At 44.1% G+C, this 19,542-nt stretch overlaps 1 protein-coding gene across 12 annotated transcripts in view; it reads right to left on the minus strand.

Moving 5' to 3' along the window:
• The window catches only part of MBNL1 (muscleblind like splicing regulator 1), a 103,969-nt gene that overhangs the window by 63,559 nt on the left and 20,868 nt on the right, over positions 1-19,542 (minus strand). For 7 of the 12 annotated variants that reach the window (XM_057421878.1, XM_057421872.1, XM_057421880.1 and 4 more), the window contains exon 2: positions 12,754-13,699. The exons of 3 other annotated variants lie outside the window; for them this stretch is intronic. In XM_057421878.1, the coding sequence (XP_057277861.1) occupies positions 12,754-12,927 (174 nt within the window). In that variant the 5' untranslated portion in view covers positions 12,928-13,699. 2 more of the 12 variants (XM_057421873.1, XM_057421884.1) reach the window with 2 other exon arrangements.

Below are 19,542 nucleotides of genomic sequence, written 5' to 3' on the forward strand. Positions count from 1 at the left end.
CTAATACACATATATACTATCTGCTTTCACCTACAGCCAAATACATTGTAAAAAAGGAAACAAAAAGGCTTTAACAGTGTACTGGTTCCTTAGCTCACTATGATAAGGCCATTTACATAAAAAATTTAGCACCTGAATGTCTTTGTTCTTCCAGCCTTGAGTTAAAACAAACCAACCAACCTCCTCCTTATGGACCTCCTGTACCATAGGAGATAAGACATAAAAAAAGCAGTCATAAATTCTGGTATTGTGGACCTTAACTTTAACCAGCACCTCTCCTTAGGAAGAGCTTTTTACCTCAACATAAAGCCATATCAACCTGTACTTGCAGTGGACAATTAAAATCTGCCCCCCAAAACAACACAGTACTTCAAAGAAGTTTTAAAACCAAATGAGAATTAATTCCCAAGTCATGTTTTTCTGCATTTTTTAAATCAGCATTTGAACTAATTATCTGTGTGATTCAAGACTTTTAAAAGTAAAATGAACAACACTGCATATCAACCTGCACTTCAGAGCACTCATCTCTACTCAAAGTAGCCAGGCACATAAAAAACCTTAATCATTTACAGCTGCTGTAATTAATACCTTGACTACAGGAAAAGGCAGTTGTCTGCTCTGAACAAGCAGCAATGAATCTCTCTCCAGCCACCACTGCTACAGCACCTCTGAGCAACAAAACTCAAGGCTCGTTCCTGAGCAGAGGGCTATGAGGTCCTGCTCCCCTGAAATTTAACTGCAGAGGGCAGCTACGTGATTGCAAGATAACCGGAATCACTGTGAGAGCTCCGAAGAAGGCAGAGACTTTGAGACTCTGTACAATTTAAACTTATTTCAGTCAATTTCCAGGCTTTAGGAGAGTCATGATCTACAGAAGATTTAAACACAGTAATCTGTAATCTAAAAAACCTGAGTATGGCTGCCTAAAAGCTGGTATTTCTGCCTTCTCACAATGGCATTCTTACTTTGGTCAATTAATTTATTTTAATGATACAAGTAGTTGTACAAATAAAAATCAGTTGCATCACATGGTGGAGGCATTCAACGTTTGGTTTATACAGGTAGCACTGTGCTCTCCTCCCTCATGTACGTATCTAGACATTTTGGAAAAATTATGCAGGCTATATATAAGGCTGGTATTACTTTCCGACTCCTGTGATGGCACCCATTCTTCCTGCATCCGAGCCACCAGGAAAAATGCTGATAAAAAAATAAAATATGATTACATGCGTTTCTACTTGTCTCCCTCCAGTCTTGCTCACAGTGCTTCAGATGGGTCCTCCCACCATGCTAGCAAATGGCCAGCTTAGTGTGCTGCACTTACTAGGTTGACATTTAAATACGTTTTAAACCCTTTTACCTGGGCTGAGTCTGTTTCAACTGCTCCTGAGAGCAAGTCAATCCTTGGCTGCCTTTGGAACCACAGGCGAGCTGGCGGCCACATCGGGCCAAGTCCAAGTCCAGAGGCCGTAATACAGAGGGTTTATTGCACTCTGTGCCAGTGAACAGATCCCCCCTGCCCAGGCTGCTGGCTTGCACCGGCTGTGCTTCTGTCTTCTTCTCCCCTTCTTGTTTCATTTCAGTCCTCAAGTAATACCTTCTACGATGTTTCAAAAACGGTCCCTGCTTAGTGCATCAATTTCCTTATGTTTAACACATATTTTAGTTCATTTGTTGCCATTAGGCTTAACAATTACATGCAGAAAAATAAATTTCTCACCAACATTATCACATTTTTACATGCCTTTAGGTTTATTCTTCCTAAAGACTTCACTAAGCGTCCTTGCAAATTTATCTTCCCTCAGCACAAATATTGCTCCATATATTCCACACTTGCACAGGTGAGAGCACAGAAATTATACCAGTGTGTTCACTGCTCTGTTTGCACTTTACTGGAATTAACCTTAGGAACATTTTCTGAACACAAAATAAAACTTGCAAATCAACTTTTACAAGTGAGTTACTTGAGGAAAAAAAAGTTTAAATACGTCTAAACATTTTTTCAAGCAAAAATATAAACTACTGCCCACTCCTGTTAGTATCCATAGGGAAGTATGGATTGCATTTCAATGCAATGAAAAGCTGCATTGACATCACTTGACTCTTTATCTTGTGCTCTCAAGAGTTCACAAACATTTCCAAAAAGCCAGTTTTGACCTGGTACAACTATTATAAAAATCCCTTTTTTTATCCTGTTCAGTCCAGCCACAGAAAAAGATTAAACCCCTCAGTTCTGGTTACAGTGTGCTTAGCCTTTTGTTGCAGGTGTGCTTTAGCCAGTTTGTAGCTCCACGCACATTCACTTCTGTGCCACGAATGCTTGGCCAAATGAGGAATTCCCAACCGACAAACCCCACCACATGCCCCACAGAGTCAACCAGAACTATTTAAATCACAAATTAATTTTTCTCTATGAACTAATTCCTCATGCTCCACCACCAAAAAGAACTTTGCATTTTAACCTTCACCTTGAAATGAAGCTGCCACATATAACCATGTGTATCCATCCATCACCTGTGTGCTTTGTGCAAGGGGAGTACCTTACCCTGCTCCATAAAACACGAGGTGCAGCATTAGTGTTCAAAACAACAGGAATAAACAGCAACATAACAAAGAACTGACTCTTCCATTTCCTCTGAGGAGTGTCTAATTTGAGTGTGAAATCTTTAATCATTCAGTTTGCCCAAACAGAATTTTTCCTAACATGCCCACATTTTTATCTGGCTACTATTGTGGCATAAATCCCAATTACCTCAGCCCACTGCAGGGAAGATTTTACCAGAGTACTGGACACGCAAGGACACATTAGTGTGAACAATCTTTCGAACACGCCTTACCACCAGAAAGCTGAATTAGAGGCACAATTTAGCATCAAAAGCTGGCTTTAAACACTGACTCTGCTGCAGAAAACACGATGTGACAGAAGAACCAGTAGCCTGCCCGGCTTCAGCTTGCCCTGTCTCTGGCTCTACAGCATGCTCTGAGCTCAGGGCTGCTGTTTGGTGATGGTTGAATTTTGCTCAAAGAGAAGGACCAAGTGTACAAATTTTTCTTTCTGCAAGTATTTGCTTCAGTTTATCATGAGTCCCAAGGTCCCAGCAAAACATTTCATTCTGTCTGTTGTTTACAACAGGCTGCACTTAAACATGCATACTCTTGTTCCTATATTAACAAAGAAAAAAAGTGTGTTCTTGACACTCCTGTGCTAGCTCGTACACACAGATAAAAATCTGCCAGGCTCCTGTGAAGTGAAAACCTCTCCCTGGGCCAGTCAAGGCTGGAAGGAGCTCTCTTTAAAACAAAATGTGCAAGCTCCTCACCCACAATAGCAGACAAGCACCAAATCCTGGTGGGTATCTAGGGCTTTAGACCAAATCCTGTCAGGATAAAGAAACTAACTTCTGCAACAGATTATCAGTCTGTGCTATTTGTAACCACTGTTACAAATTCATCATGGAGCTCTGCTTGCTCACTTGGACACTTTTACACAGGGTTATTCCTTAGATTTCTCTCCAGCATGCATGAAGTACAGGCTAGTCAAACTTGTTAAAACCCACTCTCATGTCTTCTTGCAATCTTAACCTAGCAATGTTTATGATCAGCTTGTTTTTATCCTTTTAAAACTGAGGATGTTTTAAAAACATCCTAGATAAAGGTCAGGGAAAGGGAAAACAATGCTGGAAAGACTGGAAATTGAAGAAGTATTAATATTGCGAGAGGCTAAAATGCCACAGGGCTTCTGATGTTCCTGAAATTCAGCAGGTGGGCACCTCCCTTGGACAGAAACTCAATTCATGGCTATGAGATAGGATAGACTTAAGAGCAGAGAATAATGATCTTTATTCCTAAAAAGTGGTGGTTACCTACTATACCTGCAGCTACCCAGGGTTTGTGTGGCTGCCCATGGATTGTTGCTGTTTTTCAGCATGTCCACAAACAATCCTGCTCCCCAGGTATGTGCAGAACCCCTGGTACCTTAGCCAACTCTAGCCAATGATCTGCCCCAGCTGTGAACTGCCATGTTCCATCTTGGATTCAACAGTGTTTGCTCCTACTAGTCCCACAAGCAACAGCGGTGGCCCAATAGCTCCCACCTCTATGTCCTCACAGCCCCCTCTCTACACCAGCCACTTCTTGGCCCCTTGGGCATGCAAGGACACATGCCCTCTCTTACAGGATGGACAGCTTGCAGATACGTAACAGATGACTTCCATACTTTGTCATTCCTTTTCTTCAAAATTTAAATCTCAATCTCACAACTATTTATATTTAAGCCTGAAAACTATCCTATTCAAATTCAGTGAAATGATGCCAACAAAAAGTAAACAGCTTTGTTTCCTCAAAACCCTGCTCTTTTCTTCAAACAGTACTCTCTTCCTTTTTTGCTAACTTTCTGTGTTATTTCGCCAAGTTAGAAATACTCTAGAGGAACCTGGAGCCAAAGAGAGTCTTTCCAGGAACTTGAAGGGACTTGAAGTGCTCTCGAGATGTAAGCTTGATCCAACCCCACCACCCCAGCTGGCCCCTCCAAACCCTCCTGCTAAAGCACCACTGCTCTTCAGCAGCCTTTGAGCAACTTCTGAAGTATCAGCATTTTCCCCTTGGAGCAGCACTAGCGCTCCCAGCATCCTGTTTCTGAAAAGCTGAAAGGATCTGTGGAGTTGAGAGCTGGCAGTCAGTGCGAACTTGGGTGCAAAAGGCTGCTGAGTTTAGCACTTCTATCAACTCAGAATTTTATGCAGTGAGTAGGATATGAAAAAAAAAAAAAGCAGTCTGAGAAAACAGATCCTGGTTATCACACCAATACATTTGCCATACCCAAGAATGCCTCTACTCACTCTGAAGCAGGGACAGCACCTCTCAAGGCAGTGCCTACAGAATGCAGCTCTGTAATGGAGCAGATTTAATCTCTGGGCTGGGCACACAGACATCTGGGGGAGCAGGGGGGGCAGTACCCCTGAGAGCACTCATCAGCTCTGCCCTAGTGCTGCTCCTCAGGGAATCTTGCTGCCTGCATGTGGAGGGTTGACAAGACATGGCTGGGCAGGAGGGAAGGCTCCACCACAACCCTGTCAGCTCCTCAACCCTTAAGGGGTGGTGTGGGGGCAGCTCTCCGTGGGGACGAGCCTCAAAGCAGCATTGCCTGAGTACATGACCAGTCTCCAGCACAGCTTCTGGTGCCTCACACAAAGCAGCAGTCCTTCCAGGCATCCTACACTGCTGCTACCAATACAGCAGGAGCTCATGAAGCTGCTGCATCCCACAGCTTGACCTTGCTGGTGTGGAGCACTCCAGCATCGCTATGCCTTGCAGATGAAGCAGCTGGATTTATTATTATTCTTTAAAAATCCACTTCATCAGATGTTAATATTATCCCCTATTCAATCAAAACACTGAAGTTGCTTCCAACTACCTCAATGGGTGTTCTGTATCAGTTAAATAATCAGAAGTTCCCTAATGAAGGGGATAAGTTGTAAGTATTTCAATAAATTCAAACATGAACCCCCCAAAAGATTTTACTTGCATAACCCTATGTTTCAGAACCTGACTATTCAGTACTTACTTATAACTTATTTCAATAGCTGTAATCCTTATAGTGGCACTGTGCAATGAAGGAAAAAGAACTCTGGATCAGAATAAAATCATCTCTTTTGTTATTTTATACAGGGACCAATTCAAGAGCTGTTGTGCATTCCTGGATGAAAAATCTAATAGCCTGGATTCCCCAGCCATTGAGTGAGGCTCACACAGCTGGGCAAGCAGGGACCAGCTGCCACAGTGCTGCTTGCGGACAGATTCACCTGTATGAGTTCAGTCCCCTGTGATTAGGGCTGCCAGCAAGCACGCCAACTAGCACAGCTGGCAAGATGGAGACTCTGGGAGGTTGCTTCATATCTTCTAAAGATTAGAAAGATCACCCTCTTATTACCCCCAAGCAGTGTAACACAAGGCCGGTGGGAGGAAACAAACAGCGAGGTGATAGCTGACAACATCAAGCAATTAGTGTCCCCGAAACTGAGCACTGTCTGAGATCTCGGTCCTCACAAAAGAGCTGACTTGAGCTGACCCCTCAGTGGTGCTCTGGAGTCTGCTTTCTCTCTGTGTTTGAGCACGAGGCACTGCTTCACCACGTTCCCCGAGTCCAGTCCCTGACCAGAGAATGGATGGTGCCAGGAGCTGCTTCCCAGGACAAGAACCACTGCTGTGAAACAAGGAGAGCAGGCTCTCCACAAGCCTATCCCCATGCACCCATCACCAATCCATGAGGAAAAACAACACAGCACAGAGCACGCACAAGAAAACAGAGATTAATAAAAAGATGCCCAGTACTAACCAACCCCAAAATAATGCTGGGTTTTTAATCTTATCAAGGATTTCTGAATCTGACCGAATTGATGGGAGAGTTGCAGACTTGCCTTGGCTTTGGCCTCCTAGAGAAGAGGTCTCATTCTCAGACACTGGACCTGGCTCTGACACGGAAGCTATTCCTGACATTAATCACAGTCTTCTAAGCAGCATCCAGGGCAGTGTTTCCTAACCAGTATCCAGTTAGGCTAACAAGACTATGCAGTCCCAACAAAGAAACATTAATGCTTCTCCAAAGTAAAAAAACAGATGTGATCATTTGGTCTTAAATGCAATTTGTTGTTTCCAACAAATTCAAGAGTGAGCCTTGGCAACGAGGCATCTGTATTTAGGAAAACAGAGACTTGGGGTCATCCTGGGAAGGAGAGGCCTCACAGGCTGCTTCTGACCCCTCCTTTGAATACCTGGGAAAACGACTGAATATTCTTGATGTGAGGTTTTCTTATTTTATGTCTCTTTAAGTTTTCCCCCAAATTAGTTCAGAATTTTACTGATTTTGACTGTACCCAGGAGAGCTCCTGACTGTACGTAACAGAAACCCACGCTGGTTTCTATCAAGTACAGCCTCCAAAAAATGACACTGCAAATGCTGCAATGCAATGTTTCATTTTTTTTTTAATATCTTCCTGCAGATGTAGAGCTAAAACTGTAATATGAACTCTGAACACTGCACTGAGCCATAAGTCTGAATATCCGATAAGATTTCAAAATGCCATTTATATTCCTACCAAGAAACATGCATGGTTTTGACTGTTTGCTTTTTTAATGGACTGTTTGCCACTCAGCCTAACAATTGCACCATTTTCCCAATGTATTTGCCACCTTCCCTTTGCTTCCTCTTCTGGAGCTCAGCCTGCTGGCAGACACACGCTGAGGAGAAGAAAAATGGCAAATCAGATCTCAGGAATTTGAGCACTGTTTGCGTTTTCATTTTTTTCCAAGGATTACTGCTTTATGAGTTTCCTTAGAACCAGACGCGTGCCCATCTCCCTCCTAGCCCCTGAGCTGAATCTATCCCTGTGCCCTGAATGCTGTTACCGCTTTGCACTCCAGTAGTGCCATATATCACAAACTACTGAAGAGACACCTGCTGAACTGTTCTGTGACTACGTGTCTGGATTTTTAATTCTGCTTTAATTAAAGACAAAGCCAAAGATTTGCCTTTTGCACATTACCAGTGAAATACACTTTAAAATAAACAAACAAGGTCCTTATTCTACACCCTTAGGTAAGTATAACACAAAGGGGAATAACAAGTCAAAAAATCATTACTTTTTTAAGCAGTGACAAAGTAGAGAGATTTGAACAATTAATGATTACATCTCAGAGGTGGCAGAAATAAGGCACTCACCAAGTTCATCAACAACAAAAATAAATAATAACGCATTTATATACTTTTAAGGTTTCTTGGTAAGAAGTGACATGTCGCTTCTACAGAGTTCAGGAGTTCAATATAAAAAAAAAATAAGTACTTCAACAGAAGATAAAATACTAAAATACTATGTACTGGTGGATCTCAGACACAAGGCACCAGAGCTTCAAACTTTAACGCTATCAGTGAAAAGACTTCAACTTCTAGTTTCTACATTTTTTTAATTAGAATTAAAAAAGAAAAAAGCAGAAAATATGAAAGTCGAAGACTTTTCAGCTGTTGAAAAGTAGGAAAAAGCTTTTAACACTTCACTGGAACATCCAACTCCAGCAGGAAGCAGCTGCCCCAGCAGGAGCATAATTTGAGAGGGCAAACATTTATTTGAAAGTTGCAGTGCCCATAGTGAACATCAAGCTCCAAAGGAAAAACTATGATTTAGGCCAAGCTGTGTTCACCAAGCCCGAACTGAACTCATGTGAAGTTTGGAACAGTCAGAACTGGCATGTTTTGGATCATACCAGCTCACACCCTGTAGAAAGCCCACTACTGCACTGGAGAGGTGCCGACGAATGGCAGTGCTGACCACAACCAGACCACAGCACGGAAAACAGAATCCGAGTCCTCGTCATCCTTTCCCTGCTCTTGTCCTCACTGTTTTCACACTTATAAAAATCTACGGCTAGGCAAGACCATGTGGCAGTCAAAGGCTGCAGCACACAGATAAGCAGCAGGCAGGCTGTTGGGTGTTCTCAGTGCATCTGCAGCCTCCTGTAAGACTTGCATTTGACATCCATCTCCCCATTGTCAAGACATATTTATCTCAGTTTTCAGGAAACGTGAGATGACTCACCTACCGGAACATCTGATGAAGTTAACTTCAAAAATTAATTCTACGTAAGCCTATTTTTCCAAGAAAAAGAAACAAACAAAAAACACAACAGACAAAAAAGAAAAATATTTTTAAATTATGCTACAAATCAAATTTCTGTGCAAAGGAGTTTTCTCATTCAGAAATTCAAGAACTTATTTTTGCTATAGACAGTTTAACAGGCTTTTAGGCATCCAAATTTAGGAAAAAAATCCTACAGCATTTAAACAACGCAGAGCCAGAGCTGGAGCTGACTCAGCCACTCCAGTGCACAATTTGAATACACTACATAATCATTCTTGTTTTAAAATTATCCTCCTAATATCTAAGGGTTAGATTATCCCACATACATTCATCTTGATTAATGCACTACCCTAAAGACAGCCTTGCAGATTCCATTAGGACTAATTAGGAAGCAGGGTATGCAACAGCAGGATGATACAATCTTGCTCCGATTGACATGGCCCTGACCTCTTCCTTGCACTCCCTTCCTAAGGTCACAGAATGCATGTGTCTTTCCTTTTCTCCCTCACGCTCCTAATTAACATGTAACAATTGCTGCTTGTTACCAATTCAGAATTAAGAAAGAACCCGTGAGGTGCACATGCAGGATATGCTTCCCAACATATGCACGTGTCCAGAGATCAACATGGCAATGGCACACTTCCACAAAGCAGCCCTTGCAAATGTCAGCAACAGGACCTGTGGGTGGCAACATGGCACAGAAGAGAGATTCTCTGGAGTAAATGCCCTTTTTGCTCTAGACCTACGCATACAGTTTTTGCTTTCATTTCACACAGAGGGATAAAATTAAAAATAGAAAATATATATTTATACATATATTTTACCCATGCTGAAAGTTCCACTTCTGAAACCTGTTTCTGCCTCTGACAAGCAGGCTGAATGAGCGGTATTTGCCCATGATTGGCTGTGCGCTCTGTGTGCTCCGTCCCTGCACAACACCCGCAGAGGACACCCGGGACAGAGGCCAAAGTCTGGCGGGGCAGAGCTGAAGGGTTATGCCATTTCATGGGGTCCCCACAGAAAGTATTTGCTTTGCCTGTTTATGTTCTAAATATAGCAGAGCACACTGGCCATCTCTAGCTCGCAAGCAAGTATTCCCTACCAGGGCTGCAGCTCTCTGCAGCGCTAACACACACCTGCCTGATATCTGTTAATATAATTATTTTTTTCTTAAACACACTAATTCTTGGGAGCGCTGTGAGTGAAAGATGCATCCACAGTCTGCAAAGAAAAATTCAGTGACTAAATATCTGTCTTATGACCAAGAGATAATGCAAGATTAGCTGTTTAGTTAATACTAATACTACATATATCTATACGAAATCAAGTATTTAATATTAAGGTCAATTTCAGGTGTGCTGCTGTTTTAGTAAAGAACAAGGACATTACATCCACACTGAATTATTGAAATATTCAATATTACTTTTGAATGTCGTAACAGTTTACCAAATTAAAAAAAAAGGGGTTGGTTAACTGACCTTACAGGGTTTAGACAAATCTGGTAGAACATTTCCCTACATTGTCTTTGCATTAAAGTTTGTGATACTGCAGAAAGCATGAAGTAACTAGTGACTGTTTAGTTTTGCAGACAGAAAAATTGATGAAGATCTGAAACAAAACCAAAACTGATCAACTGCTTTTCCACTACGGGGATTGTACATGGAATTCACTGAAGGGATATAGTCCATTTTCTGTTATCAAATGTATTCTCATACATTATACAAGCTACTTAACTAAAAAAAAAAAAAAAAAAAGACTAATAAACCCTGAGAGCTCAAGAGCCATCTGATGACCATAGCCATAACACCTGGCCACGGTGCAGCACCATGCTCAGCAGCAAGCAGCTCTTACAGCTCTGACAGCACCAGCAGCAGCACAACCCAGCACTGCTACCCAGGCCGTGTCAAGAGGACCCATCAGATCCCTTCTGGCACATGGCACCACAGACACAAGTAAACCTTTCAGCATGAACACAAGTAAACATATCTGGTAAGCAGGGTATTTTTAAATAGCAGATTCTTTCCCAGCTTACAACTCAGCTACTGCACTGACTTTCCATGTGCAGTAGGAGTCAGCAGCATAATACTGCTGTAGTGTTACCTACAAGTATTATCCATGGACCTTGCAGTTCTTTACAAAGGTGATGATTATATCATTCATTACAAAAGGAAACGGAAGAGCCCTGCTGATGGAGGTCCTGTGCCACAGGCCACCTTGTCCAGCACAAAGATTTTAAGGCACTTCCAGCAACCAAGGACATCAGAAATCTGGGCAGAGAACGCTGATGTACAGCAAACTCAGGGAGTGTCTCCCACAGCAAAGCAGATTCATGTCCAGTTAACTCTACTGTCTTGTTTTAACCTTTTCAGTGGGATCTTCACTCTGACAAGCACAAGGCCAGTGGGGTGAGGCTGCCATGACCACAGCGTGCCCTGCAACCAAACAGCAGTTCAGTGGAAAATCAAACTGGGGCATCCTGCAGGTGCTATCTTACCCAGCAAATGCATCACTCACAGCCTCTCACAGAGAGGCAGGTTTAAATCTCCAAGGCCAGGCCCATGTTTCTGGCAGGTGTGCCGCCACAGGGGCAGCGCTGCAGCAGGCCATGAAGCCACCAATGACAATGACAGCACACCATGGCTCACGCCATTGCTCACACCATGCTTTGCCACAAAGAGGAAGTGCCAGGAGGGCTCGCTGCCACCCAGGCACAGTGGCTGTGGCGGGCAGAGATGGTGGGCCAAGGGGCTGAGACTCCCTGTCAGCACAGGCAGCCCCTGGCACAGCTCATGACCCAACAGGTTTTTAATGCACAGAAACCTTTTATTTCCACATTTGAAATTATTTTTTATTCCTCTCTCCCTCCCCCACCCCCACATTATAAGTCCTGTAGTTTTAAAACACATTTGAACAACACAGAAACAGAAGCATTTTAATATCCACTGGAGGGGAGATGCTGGGTATTTGTGCCTGAGAGCATTTTAAAGGTTTACCCTCTACTCTGATCTGAGGCAAGAAACATTTTTAAACTCAGGAGTGCTGCAGGATTTATACAAACCCGCTATAAACCTGCTTCCTGCTCAGCTCCCACTGCAACTGGGGCCTGGCTGCACAAGCAACCTGCAGTAGCTGGTTACAGCTACAACTCCCTTCCCAGAGCATGTCTCTACCACGAGGCAACTCCACACACTCAAGCTCTGCTCCGCTTCCCGGGTTTGGTCCCAGGAAGAGAAAATTATACTGTAAAAATCAGTCCGTCAGTTGTTTTTTTTCTACCTTCCAACTTTTATTATTTTTTGCATGACTGTACTGAATTTATCATGCACTGTTTGTGGGATGAGTATTTAAATGTTAAGATGATTGAATTCATAAAAGAAGAAGAGAAGGTGCTGGCATCCAGATGTTTAACACCTATTAATGAAACTACAGCCACAGTAAGACAGGAGCTATACATTTACAGTGCCGAACTCAGATGCCCCTCCTAAAAAGCACTGTGAGGCTGCACCCTCTCTGCCACAGCCCTGCTTTCACGTCTAGAGGCACCCTGCCCTCTGCTAAGCATCATCCTCGCCTTAAGCAAGTGCACTTGTGAAAATGACAGAATAACTATAGCAGTCCCAATCACAGAAATACAAGCAGGGTGCTCACAGACACCCAAATAACCTAGGGAAGAAACACTCTTCTAAGATTCACCATCAGCTGTCCAGAGACACCAACCACCCGCTGGTAGTTACGAGATGAAAACAAATCCACATATTGCTTACGTGGTTTGTGCTATTAAAAACAAAGAATCCTTACAGTGACTTTGCTGTTTCTACGTAAAGCACCCTTTATTCCAGCTACAGGCAGAGAATAATTTGGAGGCAAAGAACCGGTTAGTTAGTGTAGCCATGCCAGAGGATTTGAGCCCTGTCAGGTATATTTTCCCTTCATCCCCCTATCCTTCCCTTTCCCCTGAGGAAAACAGCAAAACAAATCAACAAGCATCAATAAAATAAACGCAGCAAAACGGCCCACTGCTGGCAGCCAGCAATTGCTCCCTTTTGGGCTGCAGGGTTTCTCTGGCTACAACCGCTTCTTTCAACAACTGTATATCCTTGAAAATAGTATAGTATTTACTCACTTTCAATGAATCAAAGCAGGCGATTACGCGTCCATTTTCAACTTGGCAGCTTTTCGATGGGTGTGCAAATTTACATTCCGTGTCTGGTCGTGAGCAAGTCCCCCTTTGGAACTCCCTACACACTTCCAGCGTTAGCCATTTTGTGTCCCGAATCGGTGTGACACTAACAGCCATCTTTAGATTTTACAGGTAGTTAAAAATTTCCAATAAAACGGACGAATGAGTAGCTGAACTGATAACCTGGAAATGATCAAAGCACCACCTCCAGAACACTTTTACTTCCCCACCCCCCCCCCCGTTCCCTATTTTAAAAGTACATGTAAAACTGGGTAGCTGCAATCTCAAGGAGAAGGTGTGCCACCGGGAGTTCAGCGCGTGACACTGTTAACGGACAGAGGCTTCGCACTTAGAGAAGCGCTCGGATTACCGGCGAGGTGAACGTTAGGAAGAGTGGCCCGGGACTAGCCTCGCGCGCTCAGTGGCCCATCCTGAGCGCCAGCCGGAGCCCACGACGCACGCATGGGAACGTGGCAGACCCTCCGACACGGGATTTCCGAGCTCTGTCAGTGAAGTTGTCTGAAAGGTAATCTCCTCGCAGATGGGTTTGCAGCGGGGGGTTGTGGTGCAATCGGTATCGATTAGTTTGGCATAGACAGATGCAGCAATTTAGAGCAACGATCGAGACGGGATTTTTTTTTTTTCCTCCTCCTCTCCTTGATTTTCGGCAGCAGAGCTCTGACCTTCTCAGCAAACTTTTATTTTTACAGTAAAGCAGCCTGCGGCAAGGCCCGGCAGCGCCCTCCTCCCGGCGGGGCGGCAGCGGGTGGCTGCCCGGGGTCGCTCTCCTCGCGGTCTAGCTGGCAGCAAGCAAGGCAAAAAGCAGCGGCTGCTCTAGAAGCGGTCCCAAGCAGCAGAGACGTCAGGAAAGGCACTTCTTAGTACCGACCTGCAGAGAGAAGAGACACGTTACAATTCGCCGGGCGGCACGGTGGCCCGAGGAGCTGCCGCCGCCAGCGCAGGGCACTCACGCCAGCGCAGGGCACTCACGCCAGCGCCGCCGGGCTGCAGGGAGAGGGGCCGCGTCCCCGGCAGAGCCAGGCATGACCGGGAACGAGCCAATGGCAGCGAGCGTTGCAGCGATACTCAGGGCGAGAAGCCAATAGCGGGGGCCGTCTTATAAAAGGTCGCGCCTGCCAGACGCTGTGCTGCCCTGAGCGCCGAGCGCGCCCGGCCGCCGGGGCTCGCCCGGCCGCCGGAGGACGAGCGGGCGGGCTCGGGCCCTACCCGGCATGCAGCGAGGGGGGCGGCCCATCGCGGCGGCGCGGGGAACGGTGCCGCCCGCCGCCTGCGCGCCGCCAACCCCCCTTCCCCTCCGCCTGCCACAGGTACAGGCTCCCCGCACGGAAGCGGCGCGACCGGTAGGACGCAGAGGGGCGGGCGTGCTGCCCCGCCGGGAGCTGTCACAACGCCCCGTTACGGTGCGGCTGTCACCGCCCGGGGGCTGGCGGGGGCGCGGCCCCTCCGCTCCCGCGGGCCTCTCCTAAGGACAGACCCCAAAACGGCGCCTGCCCCCGGAGCCGGCTCGGGCCCGATGCCGCTGCTGGCTGCCCGAGACAGCCATCGTGCTGGTCAGTCACTGATAGCCGCCCGGAGTCTCCGCAAACCGGCCCGGACCCGTGCTCACCCGAGACCCCGGGAACGCCGTGCCTGCACCCGCGTGACCGACCCCTCCAGCGGGGACCGGACCTCGCTTCCTCCCTCAGCCACGGGGAACCACAAGCTTCGTGACGAGCTCTGTTCACTTTAAAACCACCCAGGCATGTAACAGCTAGGAATGAGACGGTAAACCTCTCCGTTCAGATGCCAAGGTGAAACCATTGTTTCTTCGAGACGAGTTTCAGACACCCAGCTATGCCACAGAAGTCTGGGGACACGAGTAAACAGAACTCTGTAGTAAAGGATAGCTCCTGGTCCAGCACGGAGATCCTGGAAAAGCAGAGGAGCCCTTGTGGCAGCACCACATGTGCTTCTGGGGCAACATTGGAGCCCCTGGGCAATACAGACAATAGGACTTCTCCCAGCAGCACTGCAACTATCCACAGCTTCCTGCCCACCTGCGTTCAGAAGGTTGTTTCCATCCCTGTCTTTCTAAAGACACTGATCCACAATCTTTGTATTTCCCACCAGCATCACCTGCCAAAGCAGCATCCTTCTCATCAGGAACATAGCCTGGGAAATGCTGGTCAGCATGGATGCACACCAATAGACAATGAAAATCTACTAAGGGTCTTTTTCCCGGGGCTAAGTGATTAGAACAAACTACAGGAGAAGTAAAGCACACCTAATACAGCTAATAAGATTATAACAGGCACTGTTGTTTCCTTGCCAGGGCACTTTGTAATCATGCCCACATTTTTCATCCCTGCTAGCAAGAGACAAACAACTGTGCATAATTACTTGCAAGCACAAGTTAACAGCTAGGTATGTTTCTGGTAAACACAGATACTTACTTGCTTCAACTGCCTAACCCTCAGGAATCAGACTCATCCTGTGCCAGCAGTCACTACTGATCAGTGCTCAGGACTACAGCAGAGACTCGGGTATTGAAAAACTCCTTCTGTAACAAGTGCTCAGACAAACAAGTGAGGGTCTCCCACCTGTGCCAGGACACCTGCCATGAAGGGCCAGCACCAAGCAGACCACTACCAAGCACCGATTTCTCCAAACACCAAGAGAGCAGCAAACAATGTATTTTACATGCTAAAGCCAATGCAAGTTAAAGGCCACATTTTCAGAAGAAGATACTTAATTTCATTCTCATTACAAGAATAGTTGGTCACCCCTAACAAGGAAAGAAGGACAGCGTGTAGGCAACGCACAAAATGAACACAGATGAAAACTATCTTTTGTGCTCACATGTAGTGAAAGGAGTAATATTCCTGGTACAACTCACCAAACTAGGTTTTATTCCTAGCTTTGTCGTAAATTTTCTATTTGGAATTGGACTAGCCACCTACTCAGAGCAAAGTCCTGCTCCTGTTGAGGTTAGTGACATATCTGTAACAACATTACATGAAGCTGAATTTCATCCCTCGTTCTTCAGGCTGCCAGCTACAAACAGAAAGGTTACTCCAAGGAGCTGCAATGCCTCAAAGGGAAATCTTCTCAATGTGAAGAAATGTTAGGTGTATATTTTGTCTGCATAGTTACTTGAAGAAAAATTGTTTGGTCAGAATTTGTTACCTAAAAACAGAGCAGAAATGTCAGCTTTAAAAATAGCCTTTTAGCAAAAATAAAGTCTGACTTCAGACCAGAGGTACATCTTCAGTACCTCCACTAAATAATTTTTATTTAGTTAGCATAGAAATACAGTTAGGTTAGCGTAGAAATACAGTTATTTTATCTGCATAAACTACTTTCCCCTAGCTTTGAAATTCTCCTGTGATGTTCCAGCTCCCCAGTAAGCCTCAAATGCTACAGGATTCCCCTGTCTGCAAGAAAACCCAGCAGATATAAATGATGTCTTTCTGTGGCTGTCTCTGACAAGCTGGGAAAGACTGCAACAAACCCAGAAGGAGGAACCCTGGTGAGAGACAGGAAAAGGACTGTCTTCATTTTTTTTTTTAATTAAAATTTATTTAGGGGCTGACAGTTTCCAGATTCCACCTCGCAGGCCATTCAGTACCAAAGGCTGTTCTTAATTGACAGGTGATTTTTTAAGCTACCTTTTGAAATTTGGAAGTATTCACTACTTGTCCTGGGAATGCTGCAACATTGGCTTGGCCAGAGAAAAATCCTGCCTTCACAAATAATTAGGAATACAAGGGAAATGAAGCTAAAAATATTGAAAACGTATTAAAATGTGATTCTCGGAAAAGACAAAAGAGAGAAGTAACAATGACAAGTCATTCCTTAAAAGGTTAAGACGGATGACAGTTGTCTGCTGAGCTGCGTTAATGAAAATCATTTAGAAACAGCTTTGCAAATCAATGGAAAGGTTATCTGGAAATGCACAAGAAAGTGAAACTAACACAGAAAGGACCATGTGATTAAGGTTTCCAGGTTCTGATTAAATACATTCAACTTTTATTACTTCCCATTATTGCTATAAAGAAATGTACAGCCAGGTTAGCGACACCATTTTCTTCCCCTTCTCATTACAGACACAAACCCAACGTCTCTGAATGGGAGTGCCCCACTGCTCTGGGACTCCCCCAAAGATCCACTACTTTCACTCTTCCTGTACCTGGGTTTGCTGGATATTCCTGTTTTTGTATGTCAATTCACACACATCTCTTGGGAAGAAAGATGCGTAAAGCTGGACATGCAAAAAGCACAATATTAAAGAAGAACACAGCAGTGCAGAATGCTATTTTTACTCTCGGAGAAAGTGGAAGCTGAAAATACCAGCCTCAGTGACATGAGAACTGTCAGCAAGAACCAGTCGTTACACAACGTGAATTCATCCTCATGACAATGACTCCAGTGAGACAGGAAATGGAGTAAAATCAATATTCCATTTACATTGACAGTACAGTATCAAAGCTTGAAATTGCCAAATGGCTGTCTTTTAAATAAATTAGAAAATTACTGCCTGCCTTACCATATTTTTTAAAACACCTCTGCCAAATTCAGAGTTTACTAATAACATATCTCAACATAAAATTTGGAGACGTTTCAGCAATTACTTCATGGCACAACTAAGGGATGTAATTAGAGAGCTGTCACAAAATTAAGCAGAAACAATGAGCTAATTAACATCTTGGCCACGTAACAGTGAAGGATTCATTAAAGAAAAAACTGGTCTGGTACCCACCATCCCCATACAACAGCACGTAAAAGCAAGAAAACTCCTCTCTCAAATTTGTACTTTAGCACATATTGTGAAAAGCAGAGCACCAAGGCAGCAGCACAGAACGGCCAGCTCAGAAGTGGGAATGCCAATACTGCACCATGCAACACATGTTTCACAGCCCCCCTGCCCAGCAACTTTTGACTTAAACCAAGTCTGGTATCAGCACTGAACTACTGAGCAAGTCCCACACTGGATTCGTAAAAAAACTGTCAACATGACTTCTATGACACAGGTACTTCACATAATATTCATAGTTTTAGTAGCAGTAGTACTAGTAGTAGTGTTTTAAAGGTTATTTCTCTATTATGTTAGCTCTGACAAAGTTGCTTGGGAAGGCAGTGCAACCTCCCACCGACTTCAGTGGGCTGCTTAGGCACATCCCCCATCAGGCATGTGTTTATCTTGAGTATATTTCACAGTTTCTGAAACTATTTTAGCAGAAACACCTAACTGTGACATTACACTGGAATTTAACACATCCAAGCATACTCAGTTCATGAAAATCAGATAAATAATGAAAAAAAGAAGCAACGTCATAAAGTCAGCGCCCCCAGCTGTGCATGTTACAGCAACAGGCAGAAAATAAGGTTATTTCCTTGAAATCAATTCTGTGAGATTCACATCTGTAACCAAACTGTGACCTAATTCCCAACACCAGTGGTAAGGACACTGATGTACAAATCCCACAGCTCAATCCTTTCTCACTTTAGATTACAGTACTGCTATTTCCAACTTAGAAGGTTATACTGCAAATGCTATAAACCCTCTTTCCTTTAAAGAGCAGTTATGAATTAATTGCTCTTACTGTAAAAAAACTTTGAAGTCAAGAAATATGCCTGTTGAATTTATTATTTTTATTTTAGAACCAATGCTATAGATCAATCACCTATACAAAATTTGGGATGCCAGACATGCAGAATTCACATTATCTGACAGCATCGGATGGATGTGTATTTATAAACTAAAACAGGGAAAGGCCAGTGTCTGTCTCTTGACCAGGACAATGCATACACCAGCTATTATTTTGCTCCCTCAACCTGAAAGCCAGAGACACAAAAAGGGAGGAAGGACTACTCTGCATTTAATTCATTTTGTTGTTCATTTACATATTACAAAGCATTCATATATCCATCCACACCCCTAAAACTGCAAATACTGTTTCTGGTAGTAAAACCATGCCCATACTATAATTCCCTTACCATGACATTTATATAATATGCTTTAGAAATAGGAATTTCTGTATTATCCTGGCATAGGGGAATTTCAACCATTAAAGAAGTGACATTTCCCAAGCAACTCTAAAAAGACGTCATTTATCTTTAAAAATAACACTAACCTAGTGACTTAACTTGAAACTCCAAAAAGTAATTTTTTTTTTTAAAAAAGCTGAATTTAAATAACCAAAAGCTCTTTTATTAAAATCAGTCCTATGTGTTTGTTCTAATTAATATTAATTTTAAACACTCTGTTCCTATACAAAGACATTTGAAAGGCTGTAACAGAATAACTGTGCACTCTTCCAGAAAGTACAGATCTATTTATTAATAAGCATTTTGAATATTAAAGACTTTTCTGGGGGCGGAACTGTAATCATACGGAAGCCAAGTGATGTAGGAGAGGGGTGAGATGACCCACATCAGCAGCATCACACCAGGATCGGTCTCTCACAAACCCAGCATGTCTCTGGGGCAGCACGGGGTGCATGAGCATGGCAACCACTTCCCTCTAACATCAAGTTCAGCTGATGCCAATGGTTGGTTTCAGGGAGGAAAGGTGAGCAGGAGGAGGTCTCACCATTGAGAGATGCAGCAAACACCCAGCCTAACTTCCTGCAGGTCAGATGCCTTAGCATCTACTGTATAGCAAGGGAAAATATACTGGCACCTCGTTACTGCTAAGGTTCCCACTTTTTATAATCAGATGTATCGTTTTTC

The sequence above is a fragment of the Pezoporus wallicus genome, unplaced genomic scaffold (genome assembly GCF_028554395.1).
Source record: "Pezoporus wallicus isolate ANWC-B61680 ecotype Strahan unplaced genomic scaffold, APGP_CSIRO_Pwel_v1 scaffold_7402, whole genome shotgun sequence".
In the NCBI taxonomy this organism is placed as follows: domain Eukaryota; kingdom Metazoa; phylum Chordata; class Aves; order Psittaciformes; family Psittacidae; genus Pezoporus; species Pezoporus wallicus.